Here is a 19,624-nt window from a genome sequence, read left to right as displayed (position 1 = left end):
ATAAAGCACGTGACACTCTGCTCCACTGAGATCACGTGAAGTGTTTTGTTGACTGTTGTCGCTGCATTTTGCACGATGAATTCACGGGCTTATCCAGCGGCTGGTGCAATGTCATCGCCTCGCTAGAAGGCAGCAAACTGGAGGGGGAAAAACCTGGAGCGGGCTGCAGACGTCCTTAGCTTCACTAACGCTGGCCGAGCCTCGACAGTGTGAAGGAAGAAGCCCCGCAGTGATGGTTTTGTAATCGGTTTAACACAAAAAGGAGGAATTGTTTTCACCTCCCAGAAGAGACCACAGCTCGTGAAGTTCATATGCCGAAACCTGCTTTTTGTTGAGGTAATTTGACATATTTGTGTCATAAATCACTACTAAGTCACTTCGGTGGACACATTTACTGATTAATAACGTGTAAAATGAAATACTGTCGGTGAGTCAGCACATTGTGTTTTGGAAATACCTAGCTTTGTCCCTCTTCTCCATCATTAGCATTCATCAGAATCCTTGATTGACAAGCAGGCCGATTGTCCAATCAGGAGCACCGGAATGCTGCGTTGGCCCAATCACAGAAGAGCAAGGCAGATTTCCGTTTATAAGGAAAAAATTCACGTTTCTAAAGGCTTGTGTACGTTTATTGTTTGCTAGAACCTACTGACAGAGAAATGGGCGCTCTAAGTATGTACCATGTTTTCTACTGAATTCAGTTATACGGATAATACATTCAGTGACCCCCTGACATATCATGAAAGAGATGTAGCTACTCAGACGAATGGCACTAGTGTGACATTCAAACGGTCCCTGTCTGACCAGTTTTATTGCATTTATGAACTCGTGTGCTGTGCTGTGAAATTGGATGCTCATGAGGTAAACCTGGCTGCTCTAGCTTTAACAGCTAAACTGTACCTAGTTATGTGACTATATCTGCAAAGGTGTCAATATTAGCAAAAGTTCATATTATGTTTGCATGGGAGTTTATCAGCTGTTTTATTTGCCGTAAAGATTCCTGTCTGTCACCATCTTATAGTCCTATAAATAATCTCCATTGGCTTGTCCAACTGGTTCAGCATGTGGATGTCAACAACCGTTGTTTTTTAAATCTTTTGCTTGAGGTTTTCTTTTTACTACCTGAGCTAATTTCCAAGCTGGCATCACCTCTTTCATGTTATAGTACCAGTTAGTTATTTCCCTATCCTGTGATCTTTTTCACAATTTCTCTACTTTGTGTACAGTTTTTGAACATAACAAAACATCATGCTAGTGATTGCTCAATTTCACTTCTCTTTTTTGTTTTCTAGAATTATTGTTAAACAGAAACTGAGATCAGAAACCTTTACAGCCATCACTGCAGTTTAAAGCTGTTTCAAAAACGCAACTAAGCTTCAAGAAACCATCATAAAACATTTTTCAAAAACAGTTATTTGTACATTTAGCTCTAACCTGAAACTAAAAATGTCACTTTTTTTCTATCTCCAGCCACTGTAGAAAGCTGACTGGACTGTGTTCTGTCCACTGTTAAAAATGGCTATCATGCGTCAATTTGGGCTGCTGGTTTGGAAAAACTATCTTCAGCAGGTGAGTTGGAGCCTGTATGTGTCCTTATTAGGTGCTAACATTGTTTGCAACTGTGAATTGAAGATTAGTAGTTGTGTTTACAGAGCAGAAGCCTGTATGACAGTATTTATTAAGTTATAGGCTTATGGGTCCATCATAAATACAATAAACTGACTAACATTTTGTTTTCTACAACTTATGATGTTACCCAGCTACTTAGAAACTGGTTGACCCCAGTAATATACAGCATGCCTGCACTGTTGCTGTGTCACAAGCTCTAGCTAGGTCAACACGCTGGTAACTGTCACATGCTTTTCCTAACCTTATATGGCTATCTATTGGAGAAATCACTGAAAGAAATAAACACTAAGAAATTAAAAGAAAAAGGAAAGGGTGAAAAGTTATGAGCAATTTATGTATTCTACATATACTTGAGATACACACGCACACATGTAAATAGATTCTTCTGTTATATTGCAATTATGTAGGTAATCACGTTTACATTTTAAATTTTTTTCCTACCTTTTCAACAGTTGGTAAACATGTTAGGCAGGTTACATACACCATATCACAACTCAGAATCTCCAAGAAAGACAAGGCGTCCTATGGTAGCAGTTCACTTGCGCTATTGTGTAGTTCATGGAAAATCATATCGTCAGATTCAGGGTCTGTCTTCAGTTTACAGAAGATAAATAACAAAGAATTTTTACACTAAACAGTGCCAGTGTATTGCTCTGAATGGCAGCTTGCATAGTTTTGAACATTAATATCAGCTGATGGTTGCACAATGCTGCCTGCAACTGTTCAGAAATGGAATTGGCTAGCTGCAACAGAGAATGCGTGTTGTGAGGTTGTTGCTCCAGCACTCTTTGTCCACTCACTGCTGCTCCAGTTGTGGTTGTCTAGAGACTACAGAGACTCCATTAGGGCCAGGCAGGAAAAAATACTGAGCATCTTGGTGTTGCTTGTCGATCTTGGCTGCAGAAAATAGACACACTAGAGTGCATGCTAATCACTTAAACTGTATTACCAAAGTGTGGGCATTGTAATTCAAGCCTGTTGTAATTTGGCAAAGACCATTCCATTTCTAGGCCATCCTGTTTATTGGTGGTGTCCTTATCCCCATGGACAACTGCCCACATTTAGAAAACTTGAGGTCACATTGATATATTTCCAGCTCAGCTACAGCAGTTTGATAGCTGAGATGCAAGAGCAAAATGAAAGATAGTGTGAACTATATTGTGAATCAAGGAAAATATCTGTTTTGCATATTATAAACCCCTATATAAGAACCGTTTAAATGGATTCATGCAAAATATATTTGAAATCTATTGAGCTAATCTTTTTATATCCTTAACAAAAGCAGTTGCACCTTAGTAATAGAGGTTAATGATTTCTAGGTGATAGCCTATGTTTTTACTAAATTTGATACTGTCTGGTATTGCCTGAGACAATTTGTTATTGTGTGCCTCATTCAAGTGTTGTATTGAGTTGGCAGTGCACTACTCCCTGTATGTCAGAATCCACATGGACCATGTCCCTGTGGCCTGAGGCTGTAACACACGCACCCATGCTCATTGTACAAGTTACAGTGGAGTCAGGACTCAAATGCATGCATGCTTGATAAAAGTACAACATTTGAGAGTTTTCTTTATTTTTTACTAAACAGTGGGTTTTGGACCATTTAGAGTGGTATCTTAGCAGCCTTACATTAAACCAAAATCAACCAGATGTGGTGATTGGTGATAAAAACCAAACTTTAGAGGCTTGTATTGAATGACACAGTATTAGGAGTTCTGTGTTTCAATACTGGTATCAGAACAATACAAAATGTTGATTCCTTCCTTTGCTGAGTGTAGACATGTTTTCAAAAATACATAAAATGGAGCATAAATATTACTATTGTCATGTACCATTATTACTAATATTTGATCAAAGTAAACTACACTGACTAAGCATTCAGCTATGAGTTGACACGTTTTGGTACTTATAGCTATGGACACAATTTGGTCAATACCCAAAAAGTATTAAGGTTCAATACGCAGCCTTACACAAAACAATATTGTTCAAATGTGGACTAAATTTATTTATAAATTAAAACAGACTTTATAAACTTGGACATACAGGGAACATGTCTATTCTTGGGTTATATTTATTCCTTGTGATAATTTGCATCGCATAGTTTATTCATCTCAATACCTTAATTCACACCTTTTCAAAACTTTTTCCTTATGTTCCCTTAAACCCTAAATTCCTCTTTCACTCTTTTTTTTTATCTGCCACCTCTTTTTATCTTACCTTATACATCCCTATCAAACAGATGACAGATTATCTCTATTCCTGCTCTCCAGAAACGTCAAATCCTGGTAACTCTGGTGGAGATACTCCTGCCTCTGCTCTTCTCCGGCATCCTCATCGTGCTACGTCAGAAGGTGCCTTTTAAGGATTACCCAAATGCCACGGTCTACGAGAGCTACACTGTCGACGCACTACCCAAGATGTTAATGGAAAAATTACAGCTGGCCTATGTGCCTGGTAACTCCAGCGTGGTGCGTCAGGTGGCAGAGGATGTGCGAGGCAGCCTGTCCCTCTCCTCAGGTACGTATTAGTAGGAAATGGGTGGCAGGTTCAGTACATCAATGTTGGCTTGTTTAAAATGCAACTCCAAATGCAAATCTCTGAAAAGCAGAGCATCTAAAGTTTAAAATAATTTCTATCTGCCATTGGTTAACACCGATTGGCACCAAAGATTAGTCAATGGCAGTTTTTCAACAACTTACTGTATTTAGGAATTTTAGGACGCTTTACACAAATTTGTTTTTCTCGTTCCTCTTCAGTGTAATCTTAGCAATCTAGCAGCCTAGATGTTTTGTTAAAGGAATTTGACATTTTGGGAAATAAGCTTTTTTGATTTGTTGCAGAGAGCTAGGCAAGAAGATCAATACCACTCTTACTCTGTCCGGTAAATATAAGGCTAGAAGCCTGTTGTCTTTGCTTAGCGTAAAGACTAGTAATGGGGAACAGCTAGCCTTGCTCTGTCAAAGGTAACTAAATCCGCCTAAAACACATCTAAAGCTCACTAATTAACATGTTATATCTTGATACTTTAATCTTTTCAAAAACTGAAATGTAGAAACAACAAATTATGGTTTACATGAAGTTATGTGCTGTTTTTTTCGCCCTGAAAAGATCCTCTCTTCTAACTTTTGGCATGAAAGCAATATTATATGGAAGTAGTAAAAAGTAATAAAAAATGTTATACCACCAATCTCATTTTGATGTTTACTGTCAATTGAAATAGAAAAAAAATGCTGGATATTACTGAAAGGAACTGTCACAAATATTTGAGATAAAATATTGACTTGTTGCTTTAAATATCTGGATTCTGATAGCAAAACCAAATGTTTACATCCCCAATTTGAGCAGTTAGTACCACCATTATAACCAGTGAAACAAATACCACAGGATTGACACCAATTGAAATTCGGGACAGAGCTGGGAATACTGGTTCCTCTAGAAACGGCCCTCAGGAGAGCAAACAGGCCGCACCCTTCTCTCGTGTCAGGCTGTATCAGCTGGGCATTTAGACAGGGAAAGAAAGAAAGCAAACACACTGTAGCATGTTAGTCTCCTCTCTCAGAACACCTACACTTCATCTCTTTTTAAATTCACACACTCACACACATCTCTGCTTGACCAGCTATTCAAATAAACATGCAGACAGTCTGACTGACAGGTGTGCAAACAGGCTGTTTACATATTTGTTTTCGCGTTGACAGACAATCAGCAAGATGGCCAAATAGCAGCAGTGCGAGGCTGAAGGCAGAGATGTAGCAGCAGGTAGACAGATCTGTTTGACTGCAGGTTGTCTTGCACACAGCCGTGTGAGATCCCAGCCCAGCCATTAATGAATAATTTAGCAGCGTTCAGAGGGATAAGGTGGAGGGGAATGATCAAGGATGGTTTTTGGTATGTCATGCACACAGAAGACCACCAAAATGTGACCTCAATGTTCAGACTAAAATAATAGATTCTCTTGAACAGATTCAGTTGACAGCAATTAAAAAGTCCTGTAAGATTTCAAATGTCATAGTTTTACATATTTAAACAACACAAGGATTGTTGAACTGGGACCATTAAAAAAACACAACATATTTGTGGTGTTTTTTGCTGTAAAGATATTAGGTGTTAAAACAGCTAATATATGTTTTACATGGTGTGTTATGAAATAGTGAATTGTGAAATGAGATTTCCTATATTGTGTAATCTCACATTTTTGTTGTTGTTACAAAGTTTATTTGACTTGTCTTGTGTACCTCATCAGTGACATATATGTTGTGTTTTCTTGTACTATTACCATTCAAGAATAAGGCTGCAATTTTCATTTTCAGTTAATCTGTTTTTTTTTAAATTAAATATAATGACACTCTCATCACAGGTTACTATAGCTCAAAGGGAAAGTCTGAAAATTACTGAATTTGTATGATCGCACATTTGAAAAGCGCTAACGAGAAAATTATAATTTTTTCAATAATCTGTATAAATAATAAATAATCAGACTCAATCAGAATCAGAAATACTTTATTGATCCCCGAGGGGAAACACTTTTGTTATAGCTGCTCACTATCACATCAGTGCACACTTGAGAAGTACTAAGCGAATCAAAATATAATACAATATAATACAGGTAAGATAAATTAAGTACAAGTGGATATAAAGTATAAAAGCTAAAATAAGTGTAAAGTACCAAAGTGGATTTAGAGATCGAGTATGTATGGTAAAATACAATGTAATAATATAAGTAATAAGTAATAGTGCAATAATGAGTACTGTCAAGTTAACTGTAGCTTATTAATATTATTATTAGACTGTGGATATTGCACAGCAGTAATAGAAGTATGAATGCATATTAATAAATTAAACTGAAAAGAGTATATTGCACAGGAGTATTAAACAGAGAATATTGCACAATTATTTCAAGTATTGCAGTGATGTTAATGATCCAATGTCCAGTTTGATGACTTAGGGTCATATAGACTAACACTTAGAGGGAGGAGAGTTTGATGGCCACAGGCAGGAATGACTTCCTGTGGTGCTCTGTGGTGCATTTTGGGGGGATGAGTCTTATGCTGAAGGTACTCCTTTGTTTGACCAGCACGTCATGGAGTGGGTGGGAGACACTGTCCAAGATGGCATGTAGTTTGGCCAGCATCCTCCTCTCTGACACCACCAGAGAGTCCAGCTCCACCCCCATAATGTCACTGGCCTTACGGATCAGTTTGTTGAGCCTCTTAGCGTCCGCTACCCTCAGCCTGCTGCCCCAGCATGCAACAGCATACAGGATAGCACTGGCCACCATAGACTCATAAAACATCTTCAGCATTGTCCGGCAGATGTTGAAGGACCTCAGCCTCCTCAGAAAATAGAGGCGGCTCTGGCCCTTCCTGTACAGAGCTTGAGTGTTCTTAGCCCAGTCCAGTTTATTGTCCATGTGTACTCCCAGGTACTTGTAATCCTGTACCATGTCCACACTGACCCCCCTGGATGGAAACCGGGGTCACTGGTGCCTTGGCCCTTCGTAGGTCTACAACCAGCTCCTTAGACTTTGTCGCATTGAGCTGCAAATGGTTCTGCTCACACCATGAGACAAAGTTCCCCACCACAGCCCTGTACTCAGTCTCATCACCACCGCTGATACATCCCACCACAGCAGAGTCATCAGAAAACTTCTGAAGGTGGCAGGACTCTGTGTGGTAGCTGAAGTCTGTGGTGTAGATGGTGAAGAGGAAGGGAGAGAGGACAGTCCCCTGAGGGGCCCCAGTGTTGCTGACCACGCTGTCCGACACACAGTGCTGCAGGCGCACATGCTGAGGTCTGCCAGTCAGGTAGTGCACAATCCAGGACACGAGGGGGGCATCCACCTGCATTGCTGCCAGCTTCTCACCCAGCAGGGCTGACCGGATGGTGTTGAAAGCACTGAAGAAGTAAAAAAACATGATCCTCACTGTGCTTGCTGGGTTGTCCAGGTGGGTGTAGATGCGGTTCAGCAGGAAGATGATGGCGTCCTCAACTCCCAGCCGGGGCTGGTAGGCGAACTGAAGGGGGTCCAGGAGGGGTCTGACCATGGGCCACAGCTGTTCCAGCACCAGTCTCTCCAGGGTCTTCATTATGTTGGAGGTCAGTGCCACTGGTTTGTAGTCCTTGGAGCCACTGGGACACGGCGTCTTCGGGACAGGAACGAGGCAAGATGTCTTCCACAGAACAGGGACCCTTTGAAGGCTCAGGCTCAATTTGATGACATGTTGAAGGACTCCACATAGCTGGGGGGCACAGGCTTTTAGCACCCCAGGGCAAACGCCATCGGGGCCTGTAGCCTTGTTTGAGTGGAGTTTCATCAGCTGTCCTCTCACCTGGTCAGCAGTCAGGCACACAGCAGAGGTTACAGGCGGGACTCTATCAGTTAAACCAGTGGTTCCCAACCTTTTTTATCTGATGTTGGATGTTACCTGTAGATAATTATTTCAACCATTTAGCAATCTTTCTCAACTGGTATCCATTACTTTTAGCTAACTATTTCAACTTTTTATTTTACTATCTATTACATGTAACTAATTATTTGAACTGTTTATCTATTGCTTTCAATTAATTATTTCAACTGTTTTACCTTTTAGCTAATTACTTAAATTGTTTAGCAATTATTTTTAGCTAACTAGTTGAACCATTTATCCATTACTTGGCTAATTATTTAAAATGCTCACTCTTTAATTTTAACAATTTAACTATTTCAGATGTTTATAAATTACTTTAATCCTTTATCTAGCTATTTAAACCATATATCCATTATTTTTAGCTAACTATTTTTACTTTCTGCTCCCTTGCTAACTAGTATTCATGTACTCTCAGTTGCAACATGTGGCTTTAAGGTTTTACAAAGACTGATGAATGAAGGTTGTTGGGAGGTGTGTGCTGTCAGCGTAGCTAGCTTACTAGTAAATTTACTAACGATCAGCATCATACCAATTTGTAATTCTATTTGGATGTTTAAATTGTTCACACAAATGGGTGGGTGTATAACTTGGAGCAAAACATAAATTATATTTTTTCAAATTAGTTTATCTGCTCCACAATCTTTCCATGTACCTCCTGGCAACTGCAGAAGTAATCCCTGGCCTGGATACATCTACCCCTGGTTGGGAATTACTACTAAAAGTAATTTCAGTAGTATTCAAGAAATGCAGCTAAATTGAAGAGTGCATGTTTAAACTGGTGTGTTTGGCAGCTGGTTATGCTTGAGCTGTTTCCCTCTGTACCCTCCATGTGTCACATTTAAGTGTTTATTTTATGAGACTGACCCAGATTTAACCCTGGGACCAATGTGCTATACTGACGTCCTTTGCCATACTCAGAATACCTTCATGTGTGCTTGATTATTGGAATAAAAAACGCCATTGAGAAATCCAGTTCTAGAAAAGAAATAAATTCAATCAAAAGTGAAAAGAAAACCAAATCTGTTTAATCTATTATTGTCCTGCTCTCTGTTTTCATTCAGTTTTATTTGGACTGCTTAGGTTTTTTCAAGCTGTCTATGGTAATGTTATGTTATGATGTCTTTTGTGTGTTTCAGTTTCATGTGTATCTCTTCCCTTTTTTTGTGATTTAGCATCTGTGTCAAAGAAAGCCTGTATGTGGGCGTATTCAAGTGTACTTTGTTCTCTGGGATTTGACCTGTTGATAATATTGGCCATAGAATTCAGTATGCTGACAGCATCTCGCCCAACTTCCTGGCTGTCAGTGGCAATGAGACATGGATGAAAACAGAAATACGTGAGATGAATACCACACCACAACTAATGTAATGTTCTTTGTATCTGTGTGTGTGTACACGTTTCTTTCCCAGTGCGTGGCTTTGAGACTGAGGAGCACTTTGAGGACTATGTGAGAAATGACCCTCTGTCAGGAAAGCTGCTGGCTGCTGTGGTGTTTGAGCACCCCTTCACTCATGATGATGAACCTCTGCCCATAAAGGTAAAAGGCAGCATACACACACTGTCACACACAATAGCAGGTAGATGGTTGATTCTTGACCTCAGGGGTGGGTGCAACTGCAGTGCATTGTTTTGTTATCTGGTAATTGCGTCAGAGACACTGCAGAGTCGAGCCACGACATGAGTGGTAAATTCTGCTTTTCTGTATTTTAACAGAAGCACAATTACTTAAAAGAGGTGTAAAATAAATATGCAACACTGTAACTGTACTGTTTGTTTTACTGATTTCAGTGTAAGAAGGAATGAATACTTAACATTAACAGTATGTGTTACCAGTAATACTGGTTCAGGCACTTTGTTCTGCTCCCTGTTTGTTTACTTTGGTATGAGGGCAATTGTTTAACAGAAACAATATGATGCCCAAAATATTGACTAGCCTAAAATGGACAATGATGTAATTAATTTACCAAAACATACTGTAACTCTTTCATTCACCACATAGTGTAAGCTTATTTATTGCTTAGTTGATTTACTCACTCTACAACAAACCTGACTAAATGAGAGGCACAGGCACTAGTTGAAGCCAAGTTGACAGAGAGACCTGATGCGTGTGAAATTCACACCACTCCTCTTGGCTTTGTTCGTGTCGACTAATTCCGTTCTGTTTTTGCACTCTTATATAAAGGTGAGCTACCACCTGCGTTTCACCTTCACCCCACGTTACGCCCCACCCAAGGAGAGGTCAGAGCTGAACCCGAACAATGACCTGGACTGGCACACGCTCAGCCTCTATCCCCTGTTTCAACTGCCAGGCCCGAGGGAGCAGTATGACAAGGAGGGGGGCACGCCTGGTGAGAACCCCCATCTTTTTCTATTTGACCCTCCTTGTCTTTGTTTCTCTTTATCTGTCTCTCCCACTTTTTCTTTCTTGATTTTCTCTGTCACCTTTATGGTCTTGCAAACTAAAACATCCTGTCTGCTTTGATGCTACTAAACCTGCATGAGAGGGCCTCTCATCCAAAAATAAATGTTAAATATTCTTAAAGACGTCACATTTCCTTGAGGAGTTATTCAGATTAACATTACTCCTTTAAAAAGCCACAGGCAGAGATTATGATTGATGAAAAGCACTTATTTTCCACAGTCCCTGGAGCGAGAGCCCTGTCTTCAGGTGGTGTTTCCATGGCAACCACAGCCCTACACATCTTTGCCATGATCAGTGTTATCTAGTTTTGGCACTATTAGGATGCATTGTGCCCTTTGTTGGGCATTTGTGAGGTGTCAGGCACTGTTCAGTAGGCATTAAATGCTCTTAACTTTATCTTATTTGTCCATCTGGTTGTTTGATTTGTCAAGTTTACATGAGTTGATGATGATGAATTGTGGATTAGATGAGACACTGTTCAGCTGTCACCCATCAGGCCCAGACCCTTTTTCATAACGAAGTTCCAAAGTTGAGTGTAACTATAATGGGACAAAGAGGCATGCTCCAAAAGATGAAGTCATCCTGCAGCATAATAGAACTGACAAGCTTTTAGAGTTGCATGAATATGGATTTCCAACCTCCACATGCATAATAACTCACGACTGCTCCTTAAGGTCTCTTACCCATTTTCATGTTAACTTTAGAGGGAAGTTAGAAGAACTTTGCCTTGCGGAACAGGTCACCTTGTAAGTGGGGTTGTGCCCTGAGTCATTTTTTTGGACCCAGATTAATGTTGATATAATGGTGGTGTTAACATATTATCTTCAGTGTTAATATCTCTTTTCTCTTTTAAGGTTATTTCCGAGAGGGATTCCTGGCCGTACAGCATGCAGTGGACCGAGCCATCATGCGCTCTTACAACAGAACAGCTGCTGCCTCTCTGCTGCGACCAATCAGAGTGGTCCTGTCGCGGTTTCCTTACCCTCCCTTTATATATGACGTTTTCATCTTGGCCATTCAGAACCAACTGCCTCTACTACTGGTGCTCAGCTTTACCTACACCTCCCTCAACATAGTACGAGCTGTGGTGCAGGAGAAGGAAAGGAAGCTGAAGGTGGGTCTGTGTGTCTCTATATGGGCTGTTTAATTAATTGTTAAATTAGTAATAAAAACTTCTGACTACCTGATCCTTAATCTCTACCTTTTCTTGTGCATTTCAGGAGTACATGAGGATGATGGGTCTCAGCAACTGGCTCCACTGGAGCGCCTGGTTCCTTATGTTCTTCCTCTTCCTCTCCATTTCGGTCTTTTTTGTCACTCTGCTGCTCTGTATCCAGGTGAGTTTGTGTTACAAATAATTGTTACTTAAGCCACATTCAAGCACGTAATGCCTTCACCACATATCTTTCTTTGATAAGTAAAAGGTAATGCAATATCATTATCTACAGTAGAGTTTAGTGGAAATACCTGCAGTATGTATTTATTTAGCGTGCAAATATGTAGCTAAGCTGTAGCTCTCAAAGCAGTACTTCATGCAGTGTGACTTAACTTAACTACTAAGCCTTGAGAGGCAATGCTTTACAATGGCTTTGGAACAACTAAAATCAAGAGGAAAAGAGAGTTGGGGGAGGGAAGAAATTTACTTTAAAGCAATAGTAAATGACACTTGTTTTATTATAATTACCACTTCATAATAATTAGATATTTGTTTTTTGTCGAGCAGTGTAGTTACTGAACAATTGCTTAATGTCATGATTACAACATTTAAGTGCAGGAATTTAGTTAATTTTTCGTTTAGAAGCTATAAATGTGCCTCAGCACTTCATAACTGAGCACTGATCTGTTTGTAACTGTTGTTTTAGGTGAGCCCTAATGGAGCAGTGCTGACCTACAGCGACCCCACGCTGGTCTTTGTCTTCCTGCTCCTCTTCACCGTGGCCACCATCAACTTCAGCTTCATGATCAGTACCTTCTTCTCACGAGGTGTGTGTTTCCTGTGTGTCGGTCCACTCTTTTTGGACACTGTCCAAGTCTGTCTGTGCTGTCTTTGTGGTCAGATGCCCTTTACATGACACTCTCCAGCTCCATTTTGCTAGAATGTACAGTAGGTGCAACATTGTAGGTCAAAGTGTCTGCTGTTTGCTTTGCTCCCTCCTCTTAGCTGGTCCAAAGCATAAAAGCAGCAGTAAAAGGCACATCAGCTATAAAAAACATGTTTACAGCGGTTATGTTGACTAGTCAAAGCTATTATGTACCCGTACATTATAATCGTATGACAGTCTTTATTCATCCATGAGAGTGTAAATATTTAAGTCACGCAATTACTGATTCAGTAAATGTATTTAGGCTGCTGGTGATGTGTGGTGCCTGTTTTGTTCACTTGTGTTAAGTTTCTTGTATTAAGTAATTCTGAGCTCTTCCTGTTTTCAGCCACATGAAATTAAAGCACCCTGTCTGCCCTCAACAACATAGACGATAAAGAAAACTATTTAAATCCCATCTCTTCTTTCTCATGTTCCTCTTCTCTTTTCCTCTTTGCACTCATTCAGAGCTTTTCATTCAGTCCAGCATCCGTCTTCTTCCAACTTTGCCCAACAAAGCAGCTCAGGTTGCAAGTGCTCATCAGCCTCAATTTTATGCAGCCTTTTGCAAAGCAGTTGCACATAAGCACTCATTTGTCAGCCATGTAACTCTGAGTATTGTAATGTGCTCTGTCACTTGTCAAGACAGTTTTCCTATTTTACTTTCACATAATGAGGCAAGGTACCCTATGTGTCATTTTAAAATATTTGATTTAATATTTGACAGCCTGACTAAAGTCATTAAAACTGCGTCTATTGCTGCTGAACTTACTGATAACATAAGTTGAAGAAACCACATCATCCTGTTGTTTTCCCTATGACACTGTACATAAATATAAACTTGCTAAAGATCATTATATAATGAACCCTAACTAGGTTAAAGGGTTTTACTTATAAATTATTATTATTTGTAGATGGAAGAGGAAAGAGGCGGTGATGAGGGGCTTTTACCGAAAATAGGCCAAACCAAACAGAGAGGATCCTTCAGTGCCCTCCATGACCATTTTTGAACAAAGACAGACTGTTTTTCTATCATGGCTGTCTTTGTGTGAGCAGCTGTCTGGATACTTCTCCCCACCCACTGATTTTTAGGAAAAGATAGTGGCACTTAATCAATGCATTTTTCAAAATGTCACATGGACTGCCACAAGTGCTCTTTTGAGAGGTCTTGTCATGCTGCTCAGAAATGGAAGCAAAAACAACCCTGAAAGACTTTCATTTGCATCATCCACAGTACTCAGCTTTCTTCCCCCATTTCTCATTTGTCCTCCTTAATACTCCATCTGAACAGAACTCACAGACTTGCTTTCGCATCAAAAGTAGTTCTCTTCACATATTAATTTATCTGTCAGCTCTTGCTTAACTCTACAAATGCATGGGTGTGTGTTTGAGCTCGTCTAGTGGTACAGAAATGTTCTTTTTCTGTAACTGTTACAACAAACAATGTGACAAGAGCTGTGATTGCATTATTCAATTCACTATTATTTCTTTGTCAAACCTCATTATTTAAGGCTGCTTGTTTGTTTGCTATTGTTCAGCATCCCCTCAACCTCTCATTATTTCTTTTTTTGTCTAACTTCAGCCAATGTGGCAGCGGCAGCAGGCGGCTTCATCTATTTCCTGAGCTACCTGCCTTATTTGTTCCTGTGGCCACGCTACGACTTACTGAGCCATGCCCAGAAAGTGTCAGCCTGCCTCATCTCCAACGTGGCCATGGCAATGGGAGCTCAACTCATGGGAATGTTTGAAGGCAAAGGTGAGACTTGAGGTTATGATCAAAGTGAATTTTCTCAACTGCAGTCCATACATTTTGGTTATATTAGGAATTTCTCTGTTCCTTTCCTTTTTAAAACAGCATTGTTTTATGTTTATCTCCTGTACCTTGTAGGTACAGGAATCCACTGGTCAAACTTGTTTGACTCTGTGACGGTGGATGATGACTTCTCCCTGGCCCAGGTGTTGGGCTTGCTGCTGTTTGACTCTGTGCTCTATGGGTTGGTGGCCTGGTACATGGAGGCAGTTTTTCCTGGGGAGTATGGAGTGCCTCGACCGTCTTACTTCTTTGTACTGGTATGCTTCAAATCTAAGCGGCTTGCACGCACACACACTTTCACTGGAGATGTAACCAAATACAGATACATTAGTGGGATGTAAGTATGAACATATAATGCCTTTAGTCTCTACAGTAGTATCAATTAGTAATTCAAACTTAAGAGAAGTAAACCCAAAAAATAGGGAAGCTGTGTGCGAACAAAATATCGCCTAATCATCAAGTTGGTTATTTTCATCACCTTTCCCAGTAACACACAGTGTAATGTGTTTTCATATTTCTGTTATAATTTGCAGTAGCATATATTGATAACTTTTTTTAACGATTATTTTGTTGGCTTTTTTTTTCCTTTATTGGATAGTGACAGGTAGAGGCAGGCAGGAAATGGGGGGAGAGACAGACCGGCAATGGTTGCAACCATATGGCATGCGCTGTCACCATTCGGCTTTCAAGGCGCTTTATTTATTGATTACTTAACATTGTTAAACTAATACCTGTTAAACTTGTGAGGTTGGATATTTTGTATTAACTATTAATATGCTTATATTCTAGAATTTCTTTTCTTATAGAATTTCTTTTCAGTTAATAGATACAGACAGGGAAGGTGCACTTTAACCTCAAAACAAAATGTGTAGGTGAACATTACAGTTAATAAATGCTGCAGCTTCTCAAGACCAAGTAAAGTCTCTCTGTTGTTTCACAACTGCTGGAGAGGGTTAGCCCTGAAGTCCCGGTAACAACCCCACCTACATTTAAGAATACTGTCTGCAGTGGAAATGCAAAACAGATCTAGGGTTTAGGTACATGTAGGTTAGGGTTAGGTACGGGTTTCAAGGGTACTATAACGAAAGTGTTTGGTGGAAATGTGGCTTCTGTTTCATAATAATTACGTTAACACGTACTCGCTCATTCACCTAAATAAGGGATATGATACTTAATACTACTAGTGCAATAAAAAGTACGTGACCCCTCACCAGCTTCCCATCTGTGTGCACTGCTAACTGTGTTTGTTGAAAGGCATGAACAAGCCTGATCTGTTGCTACCAGGAATTGAACCCGGGTGTGACAAGGCTTTTACGCTGTGGTTTACAGTTGAAGACACATTATCGTGCCAACAAATGCTGGGTGGTTTTCAGCATTTATAGCACATTCAGGTAGTTGCAAGATCAAGGTCGAGGTCTCCTGTAAGAGGAAAAATTGCTTTGGATTAAAGAAATTGCTGCACTCAGTTAGAGTTGCACTGATATAGTTAGAGTGGAGGGGATTGAAAAAGTGAGGTCACAAGATATCGGCCAGAGGAAGTCTTTGGGTTCAGCTAGCCAGAATAACAGGAAGCGTCCAAGTCTGTCCAGCCAACACAAATAAGGTTTATCTTTATAACAAGTATGAACGATCACGAAATGGCGTGCCTTTACACACACACAAAAATAAACTCATGCTAACCCATTTCCCAGTAGTCAGGAATTCAAGGGACTGCCAGCAGGGTGTGGAGTAGATGTTGACGCACTTTATGTCCATTGTGTGTGTGTGGGTGTGAGATGCTGTTTCTACAACGTAGAAAGTGGACAGAGGGAGGTTAGGTCAGGAAACAATCCCCTCTAATGTACTGTGTACATGAACAATGTTAATGTCAACTCTCTCTCTCTCTCTCTCTCTCTCTCTCTCTCTCTCTCTCTCTCTCTCTCGTGTTTTTATGAATGATCACGTTCCTCGGCTTCCCTTGTTGCATCCTGTAATTACTTTGCTTCATTGAAAAAAAAGTTGTACGATACAGTGTGCAATATATGATGTCATTTTTTACTTTTATTCCATAAAATATCTTGTGGAAATGAATACTGGAATTGTCAAGTACTATTTTATACAACTTTTTGAGTAAGGCCAGTTTCCCCCCACTCCACTTCCTGCCTTTATCTATCCCTCACTTAATCTTAATCCCCTCATCTGCAGCCTTCATACTGGTGCAGCAGTCCTCGCATGGCTTTGGTGAATGAGAAAGAGGAAGAGGAGGATGCAGAAAAGGCTCTGAAAGGGGAGTTTATAGAAGAGGAGCCAGCTGGACTTGTCTCTGGGATCAAGATTAAACACCTCGCTAAGGTGAGCAGCAAAACAGACACTATCACCCAGAGGGTCAACATGTCCACGTACTATAAAAGCCTGGAGAAGTTTCCAAAGAAAAAAGTGTAGATATTATTCTATTATAGATTCTACTGCAGGACTGAGATGGTAAATAAGCAACAAGGTTACTCTGCCCCCATACCATTTTTTTGCTCAGGTAATGCATGTAAATCTTTTGGGTTTATCCTCTCGACAGGAATTCAGAGTGGGCAACAAGACACGGCAGGCTGTGCGGGATCTTACACTGAACATGTTCGAGGGACAGATCACGGTGCTGCTAGGACACAACGGTGCTGGGAAGACCACGACACTGTCCATGCTGACAGGTGACCAACTTAAACACACTTGCACACATGCAAGCAACCAATGCACACACACACATAAAATCAAACATGGATGCCACCTAAATAATCTTAATTCAACTGACTGCTTTTGTGCTGGTTCTGGCAGGGCTGTATCCCCCCACCAGTGGCAGGGCCTATATCAATGGTTACGACATCTGTCAGGACATGGCTCTGATCCGCCGCAGTCTGGGACTCTGTCCCCAGCACGACGTACTGTTTGATAACCTTACTGTCAGAGAGCACCTGCTCTTCTACGCACAGGTACTCACACAATTATGCACTTGTGTGTTGTACTGGACTGCATTACACTGAGTTGGCAGTTTATTTGGTACACCTAGCTAAAACTAATGTAACAGTCCTGCAATAAATCCTCCCTTCATGAAGGTTATTATATTCAGTCTTTGTTGAAACTGTTTTAGAGAAGTGTTGATTCAACTTTATGGTCATTTTGGAGGATGTAGCTTGTTGTTGCTAGCAGTTATTTAGCCTACCCTGGACGAGAGTATGGTTTATTTGGTGTGTTTATCTGCTTGATATCCAGCTGAAAGGCTACTCCAAAGACAAGATTCCAGGTGAGGTAGACCGGATCATCCGTATCCTGAACCTTGAGGACAAGCGACAGGCTCGCTCCAAGACCCTCTCTGGCGGCATGAAGAGAAAACTCTCTATTGGCATCGCCCTCATTGGAGACTCCAAGGTGAAGAGCAGAGCATTATTCCCTCTCATTCCTTTTGTCCCATCCTTCCTTCACATTAACCACATCTCATCTCTTCCCTAACTCTATCTGTCTCCAGGTGGTGATGTTAGATGAGCCCACATCAGGTATGGACCCATCAGCTCGACGTGCCACCTGGGACCTTCTGCAAGGGGAGAAGCGCGGTCGCACCATCCTGCTCACCACACACTTTATGGACGAGGCCGACCTGCTTGGTGACCGCATCGCCATCCTGGCAGGAGGAGAGCTGCAGTGCTGCGGGTCACCACTCTTCCTTAAGAACAAATATGGTAAGTGAAAAGTGGAGTGTAAATAATAAGTGCCGTTGACAAGATGTCACTCTCAGAGTCACCGAATATGTAGTATAGTTGTTAAAACACAGTTATCCTTTCCTTGCTTTATATAGCATACCTGGACCTTCAGGAGAATTAAAAAATCCAGTAATTCAACTACATCATTATTAATGGTGTTAACAAACATGATTATTACAAATAATTATACAAGCCTGTTCCTTCCCTCTGCTCACCAGGTGCTGGCTACCACATGGTGATAGTAAAGGATGCTCTTTGTAACGTGTCCGAGATCACCCGCCTTGTCCACATGTATGTTCCTAATGCCACGCTGGAGAGCAGTGCTGGAGCTGAGCTCTCTTATATCTTGCCCAAAGAAAGCACCAACAGGTGAGTCAGTCAGGCTTTTTTTTCTCATATGTAGAATGACACAGTGGAAAGTAGGAAGTGGCTTTAAGGGGAGAAAAACCATTGACCAGAAATGACACCTGCTGAACTAAATGATAATGTGTATGAAAGGGGGCAGCGGACCAGAGAATGTCCCAAAATGGATCAATACATTTATAAAATAAGTCACATCATTACTTTGCTCAACCTACACTAACAATGAATATATGGTTTTAATAAATACAGATAGTAACAGTATGGCTCTTTCTGTCTTTGGCTCTGCACATCAAACTCTTACTTCTTTTCATTAAAGCAATCCACAAAAACTGGAATCAGTGTGTTAAATACACTAAAATTGTCCATCTCTTACCATGACCTTTCAATTTCTCTCTCCCTCCAGGTTATTTGTTCCCTTATAGCCATCCCTCCTGTTGTTTTATGTTCTTTTTATGTACTGAAAGTCAATATCTTTCCCCCCACAAATTGGACTTTGACTTCACAGTGTCACTTGCTACTGTTCTATGATTAGATTTAAGGCAGAACTAAAGATATAATATATAATTCCATTTGAAAACACAGTTATACAGAGTGAAATTTGGCAGCTTTACACTCATCAAGAGCTCATATTGTAATATTGAGTGATAGCATTTGTCCCACTGTGAGGTAGTGTGTAATCTGTTTCCCTAATGCACTTTGTTTTCTCTCAGGTTTGAGCTGCTGTTTGCTGAGTTGGAGATGAACAGAGATGAGCTGGGCATCGCCAGCTACGGAGCTTCAGTAACAACTATGGAAGAAGTTTTCCTCAGGTTGGCGAAACAAGACATGGGAATATGTGTCTTTCTAATTTCCCATGTCAGCAGGGTCTGACTCAAGGAGTAACTCTCTTACTGCCAGGCCAGACACATATTCAATTCAGCAGCAATTTAAACCAATGTACTGATAGAAATCATTGTAATGTACAAGAGGACAAAAAAAGTGGGTTTCATGTACTACTTTAATTTAAAAAATATTATAGTAGCTCTGCAATCATTCATCTGCTTTAGAATTTGTGGAACTTAAACATTGAACCACACCTTAGTGTAAAAAGAAACAATTTCCAGTTTTCTGTACATGCAAACCAGTGCTATGGCTGATATGTTCGCCTTCTCTCCTTTGCTCACACATCTCAGTCCCATCTGCCTGCT

At 40.5% G+C, this 19,624-nt stretch overlaps 1 protein-coding gene across 4 annotated transcripts in view; it reads left to right on the top strand.

Annotated features, from left to right (window-relative positions):
* The first annotated feature begins 39 nt into the window (after window positions 1-39).
* The window catches only part of abca3b (ATP-binding cassette, sub-family A (ABC1), member 3b), a 33,013-nt gene continuing 13,428 nt past the window's right edge, over window positions 40-19,624 (top strand). The window contains exons 1-18 of one of the 4 annotated variants that reach the window (XM_044180255.1): window positions 40-336; window positions 487-622; window positions 1,471-1,569; window positions 3,900-4,146; window positions 9,446-9,573; window positions 10,219-10,384; window positions 11,313-11,572; window positions 11,679-11,795; window positions 12,321-12,441; window positions 14,122-14,295; window positions 14,428-14,609; window positions 16,537-16,683; window positions 16,901-17,030; window positions 17,155-17,309; window positions 17,590-17,745; window positions 17,843-18,053; window positions 18,293-18,443; window positions 19,148-19,246. In XM_044180255.1, coding sequence (XP_044036190.1) covers window positions 1,516-1,569; window positions 3,900-4,146; window positions 9,446-9,573; window positions 10,219-10,384; window positions 11,313-11,572; window positions 11,679-11,795; window positions 12,321-12,441; window positions 14,122-14,295; window positions 14,428-14,609; window positions 16,537-16,683; window positions 16,901-17,030; window positions 17,155-17,309; window positions 17,590-17,745; window positions 17,843-18,053; window positions 18,293-18,443; window positions 19,148-19,246 — 2,498 coding nt within the window. In that variant the 5' untranslated portion in view covers window positions 40-336; window positions 487-622; window positions 1,471-1,515. Of the gene's footprint in view, window positions 337-486; window positions 673-719; window positions 862-1,470; window positions 1,570-3,899; window positions 4,147-9,445; window positions 9,574-10,218; window positions 10,385-11,312; window positions 11,573-11,678; window positions 11,796-12,320; window positions 12,442-14,121; window positions 14,296-14,427; window positions 14,610-16,536; window positions 16,684-16,900; window positions 17,031-17,154; window positions 17,310-17,589; window positions 17,746-17,842; window positions 18,054-18,292; window positions 18,444-19,147; window positions 19,247-19,624 lie in introns of those variants that run through there. The other 3 variants (XM_044180256.1, XM_044180254.1, XM_044180257.1) reach the window with 3 other exon arrangements.

Source organism: Siniperca chuatsi, linkage group LG21, assembly GCF_020085105.1.
Source record: "Siniperca chuatsi isolate FFG_IHB_CAS linkage group LG21, ASM2008510v1, whole genome shotgun sequence".
NCBI lineage: Eukaryota > Metazoa > Chordata > Actinopteri > Centrarchiformes > Sinipercidae > Siniperca > Siniperca chuatsi.
Note: the sequence above shows the minus strand (reverse complement) of the source record. Positions and strands in the feature narration are given on the sequence as shown.